The sequence below is a fragment of the Polypterus senegalus genome, chromosome 12, assembly GCF_016835505.1.
Source record: "Polypterus senegalus isolate Bchr_013 chromosome 12, ASM1683550v1, whole genome shotgun sequence".
Classification (NCBI taxonomy): Eukaryota; Metazoa; Chordata; class Cladistia; order Polypteriformes; family Polypteridae; genus Polypterus; species Polypterus senegalus.
The window spans coordinates 56,025,345-56,045,418 of NC_053165.1; the positions used below are offsets into that span (position 1 = coordinate 56,025,345).

Below are 20,074 nucleotides of genomic sequence, written 5' to 3' on the forward strand. Positions count from 1 at the left end.
GCATTTTCCATTACTATCTTCTTTATTTGGCAATTTAAACTGATTACATTACCAGTGTCCCTTAAGAAATCAGACCTGTTGCCATCTGTCTATCCTGCATTGTTTTTTATCAGTTCACACGTCTGACCTGCTCAAACAATTATTTGTTGGCTGTTTAAAATTATTACTGCAGCTCTTAGTACATCACTTGTATTACATCATGATAATGTGAAATGAAAATCAAAATGGCTTGCAGAATTGTTTACTTAATGCTTTTAGAATTACATCTTTTGAAAAATCGTTATTAATACTAGGCCATTTTAGACTTTTATATAAACGGTAGTCTTAAATAGATATGACGGTTTTAATGTTTTTCTCAGATTTGCATCGGCTGTAAGAAGTTGCCAGGTCCTCTATTTTACATTTACACTTAAGTTCTAGTTCATTAAAGCTGAGGTATTTGCATTGTTCTCTTCACAAAAATATTGCGCTCATTCCTGATTTGACAATAGTTATATTTATGTAGGATTAGTAATGATGGATGGCCTAAATAGTGTGAGTGTCTCTTTAAGAGATTAAGTCACCCACCTGTATAAATTGGCCCAGAAGCGGCCTCAAGGAAGCTGTGCGTGGTGTTTAACGTTGAAGTGGGTTCTTCCAGTAAGGAAATTAAATCCGTGCCTTAATTGTTTTGCTTTAAGGTATGTTTATTTTTTTTTTTTTAAAGGGGTTTGTAAGGGGTATTTTAAGTACAATGGTACCTCAGTATACATCCACTTTGGAATAAGTCCAACTTGGTATACGTCGTGTTTGGACGCGAAAGATTTTGCTTGGTATATGACTCGTGTGCTAGAACACCGCGCGCTACCCTTGTTTACCTCTCGAGACAAAGCCACGATTGTCCTCGAGCGTTACTACTTGTCACTTTACTCTTTTTAAATCGACTTGTTGCACTGTTTAGATTTTTTTTTTAGGTTTACGTGTGTTTTGGTTTGTGGGGTTTTCATGTATGTTATGGTCATTTGTATTCCTACAGTCTTTGACGAGTTGTATCTAGCTAATTGTTTTGTAAAGCTATGATTCAAAGGATATGAGATTTGTTTTAAATGCAGTACTTGTGCAACCGAAACTTGGCGTAGTCGGTAGCCTTGTTGAATACAGGTCTGGATTGGTAGTTGGAAAGTAAAAACGTGACAAAGCACTAAAGAGCTCGTCTAGGGGAAAAATGGAAGATTTCGGGTAGCGTCTTGGCTAGCAGACGGTGTTAGTTTTGGAAAGACTAGCAAAGGAGAAAATTGAAAGGCCTGATTTGCTGCAAGAAAATCAAACTGTCGGGTTTGATTCCGTGATTCCATGGAACCTGGTAAAGTGCATATAGAGAGAGGGAAGTTTTCTTCCGGGGACATTCTGGTCCCAGTGGTGTATGAATGAAGGGGTGAAAAACTATTATGGACGCTCGTCGGGTGACCCCATTAGGACCAGCAGATTTTGTTTACGAACATTTAGGGCTGTGAAGGGAACATGATCTATTGCTGAGTGTAGTACCCCACGGAATTTTTGATGTATTGCAAAATGTTTTGATTACATTCCTTTGCAAAGTTGCATGTTCGGACAAATGGAGGGGAATCAAAAGAATCTCAATGTAATTAGAGGCGGTAATATGTAAATCGGGGTGTGGTTGATTAAAGATGGTGTGCTAAGGGATCAGTGACGACCTACGCTGGGAGCGTAAATGATTGGTATTTCAGAAACCAAATTTTTTGCTTTACGAGCAGAGGCTATTGCGCTGTAAAAAAACAAAACACCTTGCGGGGACACAATAGCAACTAAATGGAAATCATTTAATAAAAATGGGTTTTAGCCTGGTGGCGCAGTGATAGCGCTACTGCCTCGCAGTAAGGAGACCTGGGTTCGCTTCCCGGGTCCTCCCTGCGTGGGATTTGCATGTTCGTGTCTGCGAGGGTTTCCTCCGTGTACTCGGGTTTCCTCCCACATTGCAAAGACATGCAGGTTAGGTGCTTTGGCGATTCAACATTGTGGTGTGTATGCGCACCCTCTGGTGGGCTGGCGCCCTGCCCAGGGTTTGTTTCTTGCCTTGCGCTCTGTTGGCTGGGTTTGGCTCCAGACCCCCGTGACCCTTTAGTTAGGATATAGCGGATTGGATAATGGACGGTTTTACCCTTAGTCAAATGTTCTTTAAAACTTAAATACTTTTAAACTAAAACGACTGTGACCTGAACACAAGTTAAATTTAATGACACGGCACTTCACCTCGCATCGATTTCTTTCAGCTGTAGCTTTTATCCATATTTACTACGAATGTCTAGGTATAAAGTACAGTTTATCAATTCGTAATGAATAACTAGTATTTCATTTCGTTAGACATGAGCAGTTTTTACGAAAACCTTTCCCTTCATGTGGGGAAACCAGTCTTGCATTTCTCGCTTAGTTATGCAAGTTCATTTTATCGTTAAACTATTTTACACAAAGAAAATGACAAGTTTGAGAACGATATGGTGTTTGTCCTTAACTACGATTTAAAAAAAAACAACCTCGTTTAGTGTTTTGCATAGGTAATGTATTCTGAATAATTTTAAAACTGATTTTATTTAGCGATGCAAAACTTTTCCTCCGTCTTTTTTCAGGATCTTCACACTCGCATGCTGAGAAGTAGTGGAAAAGGCGGCCATTCCTTTAAGCGGATATGCTGGCGTAAATGCAGGGAGTGTTTGAAGAGCGCCATCTGCCTCAGGATTTCACTTTCAGTCTACGTTTTTTCCAGTTTACTTCGTTCTTGAGACATTACGTGATTGAGAGATTATTAAGTTAAAGGATTTGTATTAAAGTTTAACATTTGAATGTCAGTAATTCAATAAATTATCCTCCGACGATTTGATTTTTTTCAAATGTTTACCTTTGGAAAATAGAACTCCATTGACTATATGGGTATGTTCAAATATATGGAATTTTAGCATTTATTTGTTATACAATTGTCCAGAGTTGCATTTTCTGAGTAATTCAAATGAAAATCGGAGTAAAATTTTTGCCACTACTTGTATTAAACATTTATTTTAAGTAATTGAGTAAACTTTTTTTTTCATTGTGGGGAGAGGGGCTCATAAGGATAATTTCCATTTACTGGAATGGAGTATTTAGATTGCAATTTAAGTTATATGGTTTATGTGAAGTTAAAATGGTAAAGCTCAGCAAGAGCAGTTGAATAATACAGATGGCAATTCCAACAGTAGGACAGCCTTAATCTAAGAGGTGTCATCAAACTGCATCTGATGTAAATGGGTTACCTACTGTAATTGTGTTAAATGTGAATAAAGTGTGCAGCTTGCATGTAACTGCAAATAGGATCTATGGTAACAACTGGCAATTTAGTGTTGTAGCTTGAAATATTTGGTTTTAGATCTCAAGTTTGTACCATAGTTATGGTGGAGGGAATAAACAAATCCTATTTCAGTTAACCTAATTTAGGTTGTGTGATTTATGGGAGGGCTGGTTTGTATATTTCAGTTGTACTTTCTAGCATGCTTGCTTCCAACTACCAACTTTCCACAGTGGACATGGCTATACAGGTCTGGTCCTTTTTTCAGCAGCAGACTTTTTTTTTTTTTTTTTGGAGGATTTCTGGTAAGTAACCCTGTTTCTCATCTCAATTTGTAATATGTTTTATTACAAGTTCTTGTACTTCAAGAGTTTAAGATTAACACTGCAAAATGCTTGTATTTGCATTAGATTTTCAAATGTAAAGCAGTTTTGGAATGGTGTGTGGTTTTAATGCATAAATAGGTGATGTGCAAAAGTCTTGCATTGTAACAATTAACTTCAGTATAAAACAAGTGATTTACACCTAATTACTCTGAATGATTTTCCTCAACACAAATTGTGGGTTCAATAAATTACCACAAATCCAAGCAGGTATGGGGCACATGGTGCAGAGATCTGGCTTAAAGTGCAAAGGCACTGGAATATGTCCTTGTGGAGCTGGTAAGTATAGAGGGGGCTCCTACCAGATTTGTTCAGGTGCACATAAACCAGTGTTGAGGGTATGTTCCAATTTTAAATTTGGGCAAAGCATGTGTGGTTGTTGCCTCAAATGCAGTTAGCATGGTTGAGTGGAGCAGAAGTGGATGCAAAGATGAAGATGCTTTAATTTTCCCTGGATAGAAGAATCTTTGGATGCCTTAAATGGTGCTCATTGGTTTTTTACCATAGACCTTGCAAACTGAAATAACCAGGTAACAGTTGCCAAAAAGGACAGACCCAAAATTTCTTTTCTGCACACCTTTTGTCTGAGTTTAATGGACTGCCATTTGGCCTTTGCAATGCCCAAAGTACATTCCAATGGTTGGAGAGTATCTTGGGGGAATGGGCAATTGGAATCATTTATTGCTGTACTTTGATGTGGTCTTTTCTGCTATGGTTGAGGAACATATAGAGACTGGACCATGTATTTGGGTGCTGTCACTTGCTGGGGACATCCAACTAATACTGCACAATGGAGATCATTTTTAGGGTTTGCAAGTTATTCTGGGAGATTTGAAGATGGGTTTGCACAGACTATCACCTTGCTGCACAAGTGGCTGGTAAGGAAAGGTTTACTATGTTACTCTGCTGGCTATGGTGTCAGGGGTGGGGGTTGATTTTGTTTTCAGTCCTAATTGTATGTAATGTTCGATTGACGTAACTTAAGTTTAGGTTCTCTACAGGTCCCTTTGTTGCTATTGTGGGATGAGCAGTGCAAAGCTGCCTTTGAGGAACTAAAAGTAAAGTTAATCTCTCTTCCCAGTGTGTTGGCATATGCAAACTTAAATAAAACTTTTTTTTTTGGTGATGCTAGTCACCATGGATTGGGAACAGTGCTGTTACAGGACCAAGAAGCTTGGAGAAGACCAATTGCATATGCAAGTAAAGGATTGTGACTAACAGAACATGCAAATTAGTGCAAGAAGCTGAAATGGTCAATAACTGAAGTTTTTCAGTAATTTGCAGATATCTAAGTTGGCAGCTGTGGAACAAAGATGGGCTTTGCTGTTGATCCTGTTAAATTTTGATATTTACAGACCAGGAAAGAACGGAAATGTGTTCTCTTGAGTATAGTTTAAGAAGTTGGATGGCTCATAACATCTGAGGTACAAGCCCCTTCTGATCAAACAATTGGAGTGTTTGTAAAGAATGCATTACACAAGAGGAATCCAAAGATGTGGACTATCTTTGGTGCAAAGTATTCTTTCCAGAATTTTCACAGGAGTTTGTTACAAGAGGTGAAATTATTGGCAGATTACTGTAATTTTTGTAACACGATAAGCCACCCAGTCTTTTGGAATGGGGTAAGGAAGCATGAGTCCCCATTGCATAAGGAAATGGGGAACTAAAGAAGAACAAGCTGGGGTTCTGTACAGAGTGGTGAATGAGGGTGGGAAGTTTGGAAAAAGCAGATATTTCACAGGAAGATGTGATCCAGTTGCATAACCACAGTCATTTAAGAATTAAGAGTTTTTGGTACAAGAATGATGTTGGCCAAAGATGTATCAAGATGAAGTATGGGGTAAAAACCTGTAATTGATTTGATAGCAAAGGATGTGCAACCAAAGTTTAACTGCAGTGAGTAGTCAGAGCATGTAAGGCCTTGGAAGTTGTCGCCATGGGTTTTACTTTGCTTGAACCATCACAAGATGGAATTGAAAATGTATTATTACAGATGTGTTTTCAAAGTTCACTATTGCAATGTCAACAAGAGACCAATAGTACTTTAATAAAGGAAAGCAGTTTAATTTTAAAGAGTTCTGCACCATCCAGGTTTTAAATTCACTGAGGCAAGTTAAGCTGAGAAAGCTCTGAAGTTTTGCTTTTAAAATTGAAATAGAGTTGAGTATCCTCTGCATAAAATAAGACACTGAGCAGAGGACAGAGCCCTGCAGAACTCCTTGTGTGACTGGTGCTGAGCCACACCTGCTGTTTCCAAAGCTAACCAACTCTGTCCTGGCAGTCAGATTGGACATAAAGCACTGGTGGGCAGTGCCAGAGACACCCAGCATGTTTTCCATTCAGGATCGTAGAATGTCATGTCTGACCTGTGTGTCAAATGCTGCACTGAGGGCTAACAGAATTAATATGCTGGTTAGTGCAGAGTCTGCTGCCATAAGCAAGTCATTGGTTACCCGTAGTAGAGCAGTTTCACAGCTGTGCTGCGCCCTGAAACCACCCAAAGGGTTCCATCAAATTATTAGAGGTTAAGTAACTGGTGTGTTGAGAAGCTGCAACACACTCAAAAACTTTTGACAGAAAAGGTAAGTGGGGAAATAGGCCAAAAATTGTTCAGATTGTCTGCATCAAGACCAGACATTTTTTTTAACATTGGCGTTATAGAAGCAATTTTAAAAGTGAGCCGCACAGAGCCAGTGTGAAAAGGGGTGAGTTTATTGTTGTAATAGTTGGGATTATGGCATGAAGGCAGGGTTTAAGTAGTGTGGTGGTGCTGGGGTCCAGTACACAAGTCCATTCAGGACAGAAGAATGTCATGTCTGATAGTGTCAAAAGCTTTGCTTAGGTCTAATAGAATAATATGCTGGTTGGTCCAGAGTTTGCTGCCATAAGTAAATTGGCTACCTGAAGCAGAGCTGTTTCATATCTGTGCTGTTCCTGACACCAGACTGAAAGGGTTCCATCAAATTATTAGAAGTTAAGTAACTGGTGAGTTGAAAGACTACAATACTCTAAAACTTTTGACAGTAAAGGTAAGTAAGCGAGAAATGGGCCAAAAATTAAGATTGTCAGCTCACTGGGGATCAGGATTTTGAAACTGCTTTATGCTGTAAGCAATGGGTTGGGGATGAAGATTAGATCATACACTTCTAGTCCAATAAGTATTATACTATAGTTGTTAGCAATTTTCTCAACTGAATCCTATTCACTAAGTGAGAATCATTAAGGAAATTAGTTGAGAATTTAAGCTGTATATAAATGTAACATGTTAAATTAAGTCAATTACAAAGAAAGAAGAAAACGTTGCAACAGTAATCCTGCCTCTTAATTACTTTTTCTTGACCTAAAGTGTGACTTATATAGTCAAGTATTAAGTTACCTGCTAGGAAAGAGGATGGATATCTGTAATCTTTAGAAGTGATTGATTTACCTTAGAACTTGTAATTCCTGGACAAAGGGGACTTTCATTTCAATCATTTGCTTTAGCAGCGACTCAGTTACTGAGATGTTTAAGATTCTTGGTATTTTCCTAGGTAGGTCAAAATGAATTAACAGGAGAAGGTTTGTGGTGATGTGGTTATATTTTGCTAAAGATATTTTAGTTGTTTGTTCACATGTTTCATCCAAAAATCAAATTTAGCAAATTGATGGCTGTACATCTTCATGTGTTCTTTTACTAATACAATGTGAGAAAAATACAGTGGTTAGTGCTACTGCTTACCATAGCAGGGTGTTCTAGGTTCTGTTCCAGTTACTCTCTGTGTTGGTTTTGCATTTTTTCCCTGTGCCTGTATGTGTTTCTTTTTAGATAATCCACTTTCTTCCCACAATCCAAAGATGGCATTTTGAGCATATCTTGCAATGGGCTATTGTAAATTCCTGGTTACCACCAGACTCGTGTCAACCCTGAAACAAAAAATAATTTGGGTTAGCAAACTGAATAACACTTTGCTGAAATAATTCTTACAAAAATGCAAGCAGGCAGAAATGCTAAAGGGTTAATAAAAACTAAAGACCGCACTACTTGTATTTCTATGCATTGTGAGTTAAACCAGGTCTTTTTTCTTTCTTTATAAAAAGAACGAAGTGTGGATTTCTGCCATTGGCTTAATACCTGGGTTAAGTAGATATCACAGCTTTTCAGTTTGCAAAGTCTGCGGTGTGTGTTTCATGTCTGTGATAAATAAAAACAATTATTAAAATGGAGACCCAAAAATATAAATTAATTCATTATGTAATTTCTACAACATGTAGTAAAGTTTTTTTTTAAAAAAAAAAAAAAGGTTTCTACAGTGCAGTCTCTTCTGATAAACATTATGAATCCCATGGGTAAATTCAGAAATAATTTTATATATATAAAAAAATACAGTGAAATATTGAATTTATATATCAATTAGTAAGGCAAAATCATCTTAATTCAAAAGCCTTTGAGTGCATTAAAAATCATTTTCTAAACTTTGTAAAAACTGCTTTCTCCAGACAAATATACTGGCTGAAATAGGCTATCGTCCAGAAAATATTGTAAATTTCAATCTTAAAATGCTGGCTTTTTTAAAATGCAGATAAATTATGAGAACTCATTTCTATTATCTTGCTTTCATTGACCTTCACTGATACTGATTGTTACGCTACTATTAGTCCTCTTCTTTCTTTTCTTTAATTCATTGCTTATATTGTACTTTATTTCTGTGTATTTTATGTTCATTATATGTTTTAATGTAAAGCACTTTGGAAAAACGCATTACTGATATTGCTTTAAATGTGCTCTATGAACTAACTGACATTGACAAAACTAGTGGTGACTGAGCCTTTACCTAGTTATACGTTCCAATGATTTGCCATTCAATTCTAGAGACGTTCCCAGCACTTAAATCAGTTATTTTTTTTAAAGTTAATTTACACAACTGCATTGGATTGCTTTATAATTAAATGTATACAGACGGTTTTTGATTCACCATTATAGAGTCTTTACCCTTTAATTTTTCTCATTGTCTATGTTTGCACTTGCGGATAGTTTGTCACATGTGATGCCCTTTTTTTTTTTTTTTACAAATCGCCCATAAAACAAAATTGTCCATCTCGATCTTTTGATCATTTGACCTTTTTCAGAAAGTGGTTGGCCTAGGACAATTTTGTGTTTTAGGATTATTTTCTGTGCTAATATTGAACTTCCTGCTTCATACCATATTTATAATAGAATACCGATCTATTCTCTCAACTCGACTGAGTTCAGTTGGATACTTGCATTGACCTCCAGGGGGTGGCACCGAGCTTTCTTCCTCCGTTTCCAACGCGAGCGCTGCAGGAACAAGGTACGGACTGACGACGTAATTGCTAGTGTAAGCATAACAGACCAGTAGCCGAGCACGCATTTCATTCATACAACGAAGGCATACGTATAACATAGGTGTTTCATGAAATATTTCTGTGAAAAGATAGCATGATGGTATGGTAATAGATTGTATCGGAATTATTCGTAGCTGTTTCAGTGGGACGTTGGTATAGAAGAGTGAATGGTGCCAAGTACGTAGATCGTACCAGCTTGACTCCCACAGAAGGCGCAGCCAGAAGTCGTAACGAAGAAGGTAGTGGTAGAATCCGGGTGGCCCCCTTTATGATCCAATACTAATCGTTCGGTCACCTTGTATCAGCTGCCGGCAAAGGAAAAACACCAATCGCACGCAGCGTTACCTATAATTTCGAGGCTGCATTCACCCTGCCCAAAGGGATATTTAACGACAAGTACATCAGTTACATGGATTTCCCTGACGCAGAGGAGCGAAATAACCACGCGCATGCACACTAGTTATACGTATGACGCATGAAGGGTGATGTGGCGTCACAACGCCTAGCTCTGCTCGAGACATCAGCTTCAGGTGTGATTCACATTGAGTGGTCTATTTTAAGAACTGTAAGTGCAAGGAGTTTTACATGTTGGCAGCCATTACCCCTTTTGTTTGCATAGCTAAATATAAATAAGCTCTGCTGTACTGCCTTAATAGCTGTGTTTTTATAGATTCTCAAATAACACCACTCCACGAGTATTTATTTTCTATAGCGCCTACCAGAGAAAGGACAACACAGCCGAAGAACACTGGTTTGCGTTACTGCATCACGGTGACGATGTTATCGGTCCGAATATCGTTATCTTGTCGCAGTCTTCAGGTTCTCTCCATGTTCTGTAGGTGTTTTCGGTGGATTCTCCAGCTTACTCCCAACATGTCCAAAACGTTTCTGTTAAATTAAGTCATGCCTGTCATACTAAGGGCAGTTTTAGTTCTCGCCTTTTGTCTCATTCTACCACAACGCTTTGCTTTAATTTTTCCAATTCAGCTTGAATTGTATATTCTACTCAGCATTGACCTTATATGCTCCTTAAAAAGTGATTATGGGAATTTTTATCCATGGGAAGAATGGGAAGAGGCAGTTGAAGATAATGAATGAGCTTAAGTTGATTACATTGTCTGATCTTTACAAAGTGTAACATGATGGGAATGATGGTAAGAAAAATACCCAAGTGAATATTCAACTGATAAGGTTTATTAGAAATGGATGTCAGGACACTTTGCAGGTTTTTTGCTAGCATTTAAATGTTTTCTTTTCATTTTATTTTGGCTTTAAACTATTTTACCATCATTCTTGCTCTTTGTGGCTTTGTACTGTACACTTGTGTAATATGTAAAATACACATTGTGATGACACCACAAAAGGTGATAAAGACTAATTAATATAAACAGGAGCGTTAATAAAGTTATATTTTAATGGAGCACAGCAGAGGACACTGAACATACTGGTATATCAAGCACCAAGTTAGGATACTTAATGCTGAGACCATTGAATATGCATCAGTGTTTTCTTTCTTTATGTGCACACCTATGTAGTTTGACCCCACCACAACAGCAAACAGAAATACCTCAATAAATCAATTTAGATTGCGAAAAAGGTTACTATGTTAATTGGTCAGCAGGCAAGTGCATAACACATGAAAAACATTTGCAAGTGTCACTGATAATTGTCATTGTGTATTCTGATAAATATCCATTAGACAAGAGAGGCTGAACATTTGATAAAAATGCAAAGGCTTACATGCTCAGTATACAAATACAAAACCAAAGTAATTTCTGTGACTGAAGTCTTTAAAAAATGAAAAAGTGCAAGGTACAAATTAAATGCACAGTAGGAAAGGCAATAAGGAAAATATAAGTGGCACGGAAGTCGATAAGCAGAAGGCATATTAACTAAAAGGAATAAAACTTAAGTGGTTTTGTGGAAAAATGTTTAATGTTGCCGTCTTACACTTACAGTTTCAGAAGATGAGTTTGGAATCTTACTCCTATTTTCCTCTGAGTATTCCAGTTTTCCTGCTGTATCCCAGCACTGTGAATTTTACACTGATAACAATTTCTAAATTGACCTAGTTTAAGTGTGGCTTTTTGGTTCCAGTTTTTGCCAGTAAGATTGGGGTCTGCATGCAACGGAGTAGGGTAAAGGAACTTGTGAATCAAACTTGGTAAGCAAATGATACATAGCTTACCTAGTAAAGAAGAAACATCAGTATGAATGGAGATTTTATTTGGTTTGCTCCTAGAAAGAAGAATAGTAACTGATTAAAAATTGAGCAGCTGACATTTAGCACAAATGAGGCAACTCCATAACATCTTACTTAATAATTATGTAAATTGGGAACACATTTTTAAATCTAAACTGCCTCATCTTTTCTTAACTTTAAGTGTGAGAGTGTGTACTGCAACGGACTGACCACAATACCTCACCCCTGCAACCCTGAACAGGATAACAATATCAGGAAAAAAAAAAACAATGTGTGGATGCCTGATGTTGATATGTTAAATAATGAGCACAATGTTTCAGTTTCCAAAGCATTGCCATAATATGTGTTTTATGCACATAAGACAACTAATTATTTTATACCTTTTTTCTCTCTAAATATAGTGAAGTACTCAATTATTAACAACACTAGGGTACATACCACACTGAATTGTTCTGTGGTCATTTCAGGGCACACTGCATAAGTAAAACACATTTTCCAGTAAGAAGAATAAAGCGGGGGCAGATCTTTTGCTTGGGAATGAGACAAGTGCTTCTTTATTTGTTCTTGCTTCAGTGAACACCCATCGACCTCTGAAAATGGGCCTTCTTTGTATGCATCTTCCATCTTTCATACATAAGCTAAAGCACACTTCAGTGTAGTGGATGGAAACAGATAGTAACCTCTACTTGTAACTTCCTCATCACTGATAACAATTTTCACTCACATGCACACCTGATAACAATGTGAATGGGTATCCAAATAGTAAATATACAGTAAAATTAGAATACAACAGTCTCAGTAAATCACCCCACCCCTTCTATCTAGAACACTTGGTTGGAGGAGGTTTCACAGATAACATTCTTAAGTCCATAGAATACTTCATTATACAGCAGTGGCCAAATTGTGGATATGTGAAACACAGTTTATTCTTGTATAATTATTTAGCTATTGTATTTATTTTTATTTATGCTCTTATTACAGTGTGCAGGAGTGTAGCAATCATAAACCACCTATCTTTTTGCATACAAACAACTGTAAACCTACTTTTGCCCACCCCTGTAATTGTTTACACCCAAACCTGCTCACTGATGATTTTAGTTTGATTCAGAAATTATTATTACAAAAAAACACAAAACTTTTTTAGCTGTTCATCAGTTGAGAATAGTAACAAACTCAAAAGATAAAAAAACTGGCCACTAATTTGGAAAAGGAAACTGGTTGGAATGAAAACTGGCAGCCAAAAAGGCCTCCTGGGGACTGATTCTGAACAGCAGATACGGTATTGCCCATGGGACCAAACCCGAGAGCTGGTTTTAATCATAAACAATGCTAATACCACTATTCAGAAATTTGAAGCATCCAAGAGGAACTCTGAATACAAATTAAAGTACCTTTACTTTTCAGAAACTGCAAAAATGTATGCATGTGTGTTAAATACACAGGGGTAGAATATTTAGTTAAGAGTTAAAGAGAATTTTTTTAAGACAGTAAATGTTTGCTGTGATGTTTATGTTGTACTGGTTGACACTCTGTGAACTGTTTACTTATTGAATACTTTGTCATCGGCTCCCTTCTTAATTAATATATGTAAACAACATAATACAAACTCAAAAAATAAATATTAAAACTACAGTAAGTGGAAAGTCATAATGATCATGAAAAAGAAGATACCAGAAATGTATTATGAACAGGGTGTAATTCTCAGTGGGGCATCTTCTGTGTAGAGGTTGCATGGAGGTTTTCCAAGACCTGCTTGATATGTTGAATGTCACCTGATAATTGTCCTAGCGTGAGTAAGTACACCCAAGGGTGCTTCCTCTGTGTGTGTCCAATGCTTGAAGGAGTTACTGTAACTCATGATTATCCCGCAATTGAAATAAAAAAGAACATAGCAGAATAAATGTAATAGCCTTACCTAAAACTAAAAGGAATAGTAACATCAAATATGTGCTATCTTTTGGATAATCTGTGCCTAATTAATTTTTCAAAAGCTACACAAAGAAAACAGGAAAAAAAATAAATAAATAACTACTTCATACAGGGTACAACTATATGACTCCAAACCCCTCTGGTAACCTCCAAACTAAGCAGCAGGTGCACATGGAATTATACAAAAGGGAGGTTAACACAAAGACAAGAACATCAATATAAAAAGCAAAAAATAGTGTATGTGTGTATGTAAGCATGCCCTGCTGCATTCTGTATGAGTTCCCATCTAGCTGGATATTACACCGGGTAAGCCAATAGCTGTGTTCAGCAAATAATTTGAAGGATTTGAATTTGTGCATACCACATCAACCAGCCTCAGGGGTCACCCCAATAGGATATGATGGGTTAAAGTTACTCCTTTTCATAAAATGTGGATAGGTAATACAGCCATGTGAAGTTATGTTTTATGCTATTTGGTAGTTGCTGATCATGAATATAACTAGCTGTGTGTGGTCTCTGGTACAAAAAAACAATCTAAAGACTCTCTAGCAGTTTTATTATATTGGTGCACTTGCCGAGGTGTCAGCCGAATGGGCTTGGACAGGTTGCCTCTTGTCCTAGACTGACGTGTAGTCGAGTGCAGCTGTGGCACAAATTGAGCGGGACGATCTGGAACCTGTCTTGGGCAAATGCATGGTAGCTCAGTGTATGAACATACAATGCGCATGTACCACAAGGCGGAGTTAGTCTGCTTGGGTTGAATGAGAAGTGAGGTGTATGCAAGCACTGAAAAAGTGGATGCATGCGCCATCTCACTAAGTGCAAGTCACACATCTTCCATAGAATTCACACGACTTCTGTGGTTGTGGTTGAGTGTGAGCAGAGTGGACTGCTCCACACACACACACACACACACACACACACACACACACACACACACACGCATCTTTCATAGTGAGAACTGAGGTGTATGCAAGGCCTGAAAAAATTTGAATGTGCATACATGTCCCATCTAGTGGCTGTGGTTGAGCATGAGCAAACTGCTTCTTACACACACACACATTTCATTTATATGTGTCTAATAATATTTTTGATATATGACTTTTAACACATGGTCCAGACCCTTTAAGGTTCACTTCCAGAAGGTTAAAAATGACAAATCGTCAAATATAAGCATGTGGGGTATTGTTTTAGACTATTTCAAGCTCAGTAATTGTGTTATTTTTGACTGTTTATTAGGGATCTAGCCCTCTTTGCACCTTTGTCATAGAGGGTGAAAAATGACAGCTGTCTATTGAAATTGAGAACATGCAGCATCCATTTTAACATTGTGTTTATTTAATGCAACTATTTTTGTGTATTATTTGTATTTTATGTACTTCACCACATAAAGTAAAAATTACATTTTTTTAAGAACACTCTGAATTAGGGGGGGCTAATTCAGGCTTGCAATTATATTAAGGATCTAGCGCTCTATATACCTCTCTATCAGAAAGGGGAAATTTACAAATTTCTTTTGAAACTGAGAACATTTAGATCTTAAACATTTAAACTAAAGCACATATTTAAATATATGACGCAACTTTTTTTTGTCTGTTATGTACTTCTAAATCAATGTTTATGAACGTTGAATCATGGCAGCTTAAGGTAATTCAGATTTTGGATCCTTTTCTAGGGACCTAGCCCTCTATGGATCTCTGTAAGCTGGTGAAAAATTGCAAATTTCTGTTGAAATCAATAATATTTAGACTTCAAACATTGAAACTGACGCACACATTTTAGTATTTCAAGTATCTGACTTAACTATACTTGTTTATTATGTACTTCTGCCCCAGGAAATAAATCAGCACACTTCTTATGAATATCACGAATTTGGGCGGCTTTAGGATAACTCAGATTTTTATACCCTTAAAACTGTAACATCTTCGTGAAGGCGCTTGACCCTTAGTTTGACGTTGTGATGTCACTTTTATTAAACACAAACTGACTGATTGACAGTACAACATGGCAGCAGAGTGCGGCTCACAACAGTTGGAATAGTAACCCATCATAAAGTTACTGACAGACAATTAAGTGCAAAAGGCAAAATTTACATTTTTAAGCTTGGCTCAAATGTCATTAAGGAAGAACTTTGCCAAGCTTGACGTCTAAACGTTCATTCATTCCTTTTATATTCTTTCACTCATTCATTTTCCGACTCTAGTTCTTCATTAAGTTTCGGGCTGTAAAACATGCGCACGTTCACCCCAAATGAGATCAGAAGGGAAAAGTTAAAAGTCCCATATTAAAGCCCCGAGCCCACTCATCATTACCTTTGTATATTCAGGGAGGCCACCTGCTGACACACCAGGGGTGCATTGAAATAACACATAAAAAGCCGTAACTAGTGGTCCAAACACTGTGTTCCCGCTGAGCTTCCATCCCACTGAAATGCTGTATTAGAATTAATAGGGAGGAAAGCAGTAGAAGTCAAGTCAAGTATTCCTACCCAGCACAGTAAAAAAGATGAACAAAACGAAATCCTCTCAACAAACCAAAGCCGCTCACTGATAAAAGGCGGGCAAACGCCGAGAAGCGGGGGCGTGGCGTGGCGTGCAGACCGTGCCGCGCGCTCCCTAGTTTTTGCGCGCGTCCCGCCCACTCGACGAGGCTCCTCCCCGGCTGCGCCGTGACCCCTCCGCTGGGCCGGATTGCTCAGGGTGGGATTTGCTAGGCTACGAGGCGAGCCCGGCGTCTTTTCTCCGCCCGCACGCTAGCTCCCAGTTGCCGATTCGTCCGTCGCCCGGCCACGGCCGTGAAGGGATGCTCTCGTAGTTGCGCCCGTGTGTCGCGAGGCTGGATGCGCTTATGTCTCTGTCATCGCCAGTCATAGGAGGGAATGTGGAAATCCCAGGATGCCCGACAACAGCACCGGGAAGAGCTTCAAACCCACGAAATACATCCCCGTTTCGACCGCGGCCATTCTGCTCGTGGGCTCCAGCACTTTGTTCTTCGTCTTCACGTAAGTTAATGGGGGCATCGAGGTGGGCAGTATGGGAGATACCCGGGCCTCCATGAAGCTCTCAGTTCCAGCGTTTCGTTTCATCTCGTGGCTTCATTGCTGGTAAGCCGGGTGTCAGCGGAGGTGTTGATCAGACACCTCCACCCTTGTCAGTGCTTGGCCTTTGTGACCCCTTCTTGTGTGTCTGTGTATATGTGTATTGGTTTATATAAATACATGTCCCCAAAAGCCTTGATGCATTAACCGACAGCGCGTCAGTGACCTCGGCGCAAGCCAGTCTGAATGAGCAGCTCATCGGCGTCTCCTCCCAGTTAGCTCCTTGACGTGCCCACCAGGGATAGTTCATTTGTATGCCCCACCCAACAGTGGATGCCAGTTTTTCTGCTTACCTAAGGTTGCCGCTACGTGTGGTCCATAATTTTTCCGAAGAGCAACCCCCCACCACCATTTTGTACATCAAGGTGGTGACTACCTAACCACTCTTTTGTTAGTGTTGATGCCAGCCTCTCGGAGAGTCTCTGTGCCCTTCACTAGTGTGTGAGACCCACATTCTAGACAAAATCCTTACAAGCTAGTGGTGTCCCCCCTCATGTGTTCCCATCACTCCCACATCAGACAGTGTTGTTTCCCTTTCCCACCCTATTAAAGGTCAACTGCTGTATTTATGTGACCCCATAAATACACCTCAGGCATTCTTTTAGAGCCCAATCATTTTATTTTTGGTCATTATAAATGACCTAACTACTCTCTGAGCAGATGCCTGGTCCTACTACTGCTCTTTTGAGTCCAAAATGGGATGAGTACCAGTATATGTATGTGTCCTCCCATGATATTGTTAAAAGTTTTCTCCTTGTCTTTGATGAGGATTCAGCCTACAGGTTTAGCTGGTATGTGAGAATCAGAATTGATCTACGATTTTGATATATATCTGTTAATGGTCATATGCTTTTAAATGGTTTTACAGCATCTTTTGTTTGCTCTTTGAGATTTTTGAAATGACTTTAGCTGTCAAGTTTCAGCAAATTGATTTCTGAGAAAGATGTTCTTGATGGCAGAAATATCTGATGCACATCTAGGTGTGATGAATTCCTCACATTATAATTTCATTAGGTAATGTTTTATGTTACGTAGATCTGTGTGAATTTATAACAATTTCAGGTGTGATTGGAGGTCAGACTTTCATCTGTAATTCATTCACTGTAATATTTGATGCTGTTTTTCTTGCATACAGACCCAGAGGCCCACAAAAATCCAACAACACAATATTAAACACAGAGTATATGATAACATTGTAGATGGCTTTGGTAAAGAGTACAATATCAATTGATAATTGGTTTGCAAATGATTTATTGTGGTGCCCATACTGTTTTTGTTAATTGGCTTCTGACAACTTTCTCATAAAGACACTATTCAAGTTGAGTATTTAGAGGAAAGAGCTCTGAGGCACACCTTAATTCACCATGAAAAATATTCCGTTATTTTGTATGATATTTCTACATTAATGCTTGGATCACTTTTAAAGACTGTATAAAATAACTGTATTCAATGCTCTGCAAAAGGTTCTATACCTAACATTGTCAAGAGACTTATGAAACTTAAATTTCTTGGGATCAATAAAGTATCTATCTATCTATCTATCTATCTATCTATCTATCTATCTATCTATCTATCTATCTATCTATCGGTGGGATTTAATAAATATTTGGTAAAATCTTTATTGTTGAAATGATGCACACTATATTACATAGACTGGAATAGCATTTTTCCAACAATGAAGGGCATTATATAGAGCAAAATGATTTTCAAAAGTACTTGAGGATGGTTCTTTGTAAAATGTATGAACTCTACAGCATAAAGAGGTATTGTAATGAGGTATGATTGAAGACCGCATTGTGGTGTGCTGTTTAATACTGTAGTCCAACAGCTCCAGAAGACCGGGGTCAGATTCTGGCCTAATCGACAATGTGGAGTTTACACATTCTCACAATGTTCATGCCTGTTTTCCCAAGGTATCTCCAAGTCCCAGTGATGTGCACATTAGATTAATTAGAGACTTTAATTGGCCCAGAACGAATGAGAATGTGCTTTGTGATAGCCTGGTTGCCTATCCAGGATTGGCTCCTGCCCTAAGCCCAGTAATCCCAGGATATACTCAAGGTCCTCCTTTATTTTGAATTGTATTGGCTAAGAAAATTAATTGACGGCTGATTTTGTGATGGCATTTAGTCTTCTATGAAAAGCACTGGAAAATACAGTAGCATTGATAAAACAAAATGTAAAAAGTTGTATCTGAAACAATGTAAATAAAGGCATCATTATAAATGAATAATAATAATATAACATGATCTTTTTTGTTTATAGAAAATGCTGTAGATAGCTCATAGCACTATACACAATAAAGATGTTTTAATTCCTAGTACAGTATTTACCTTCATATTTGGAATACATATTATTTCATAGAATATTTTGCAGTTGTTCACATCCCTGGTAGGCACTATAAATAATGGAGGATTCTACAATACTTAGTACGCAGTGCTTTCTATTTTTCTATTTCACTCAAGCTTTCTATTTTTTCCTTTTAAAAATCACTCAAAATTAGAACAGTAAGAGTTAGTGTGGTTTGTCCCATCCAGGATCAGATCCTTTTTTTCACCTAGTAATGTTGAAATAGGCGACCAAATTACTGGTTTACAAAATGAATGGATGCTTAGTCGCAAAGAGTGCTACTCTATAAAATAAACATTCATAGGCACACAGATTTATAGGCAAACAATCATATTAGAATACACTGTACAGTACTTTGTATACGTGATCCAGCTACTACTGCAACACTGGTATTAAGATTAAGAGACATTTAAATGCTTAGAGACACACAGATTCCCAAGTTTGCAGCCATAGATATAACAATATATTTAGATAAAGCAAACTAGCTTCTCACATGACTCTTATTTGAGTTACTGGAAAATTCACCCTGTGTACAGGGAAGCGCAAATGTAATAGTAGATTCATGGTGATATGAGACACAAGAATACACTAAAGTTGCAACAGTGAAGTCAGCTACTTTGGGAAAGTCTTTTACCTTTCAGTTTCTGGAAAAACATGACCTCTTTTCTTGAGGATTGGTAGTGGGGAAGGGGTTAAGGAGAATAGCCTGACTGACTTCTGATCAGTGACTAGCTTAAGCACACACATGGTAGCAGAAGTAAATCTGTCTGAATGATTATAAGAAATATGACAAGCAAGCGGAGACCATTCAGTCCATCAAGCCCATCTGTTTAGCTCATAGCTAAGCTGTTCCACTATCTCAACCAGATTTTTTTGAATGTTGCGAAACCTTCTGCTTCAACTACATGTCTTGGTAATGTGTTCCAGATTCCCACAATACTTTGTGTAAAGAAGTGCTTCCTGGCTTCACTTCCCCTTAATTTCCACCAGTGTCATTGAGTAGGTGATTTACCCTTAAGCTGAATGAATGTTGCTGGATCCACTTTATCAATGCCTTTTAGAATTTTGAAGACTTGGATTAGGTGTTCATACAGTCTCTGCTTCTTGAGATCAAAAAAATGTAATTCTCTGAGTCTGTTAGAGTAGGATGTCTCCTTAAACCCTGGGATGCACTTGGTTGATCTCCTCCGCATATCTGTAAGTTTTACTATGTCTTTCTTGTAGCATGGTGACCATTACTGATGACCAATACTACACACAATGCTCCAGATGCTGGCTTACTAGTGCATTATTTAATTTGAACACAATGGCTCTTGGCTAAAATTCAACAATTTTTATTATATAACCTAACATTTTATTTACGTTTTTAATTGCCTCTGGGCATTGTTTAGTCGATTAAAATGTGTTAACATATATTCCTAAATCCTTTTCGGAAGTTGCTTCCTGTATGACAGTGA

The 20,074-nt window shown here is 38.0% G+C and overlaps 1 protein-coding gene and 1 long non-coding RNA gene across 3 annotated transcripts in view; both read left to right on the top strand.

The window, feature by feature from the left end:
* Positions 1 to 585: 585 nt before the first annotated feature.
* On the top strand, positions 586 to 3,452 carry LOC120540391. Its single transcript, XR_005635806.1, has 2 exons — positions 586 to 680; positions 2,625 to 3,452. It is a non-coding gene; the product is annotated as an uncharacterized LOC120540391 (long non-coding RNA).
* Positions 3,453 to 15,827: 12,375 nt separating this feature from the next.
* zdhhc8b (zinc finger DHHC-type palmitoyltransferase 8b) overlaps positions 15,828 to 20,074 on the top strand; it is a 39,206-nt gene continuing 34,959 nt past the window's right edge. The window contains exon 1 of one of the 2 annotated variants that reach the window (XM_039771471.1): positions 15,828 to 16,172. In XM_039771471.1, coding sequence (XP_039627405.1) covers positions 16,066 to 16,172 — 107 coding nt within the window. In that variant the 5' untranslated portion in view covers positions 15,828 to 16,065. The other variant, XM_039771473.1, reaches the window with a different exon arrangement.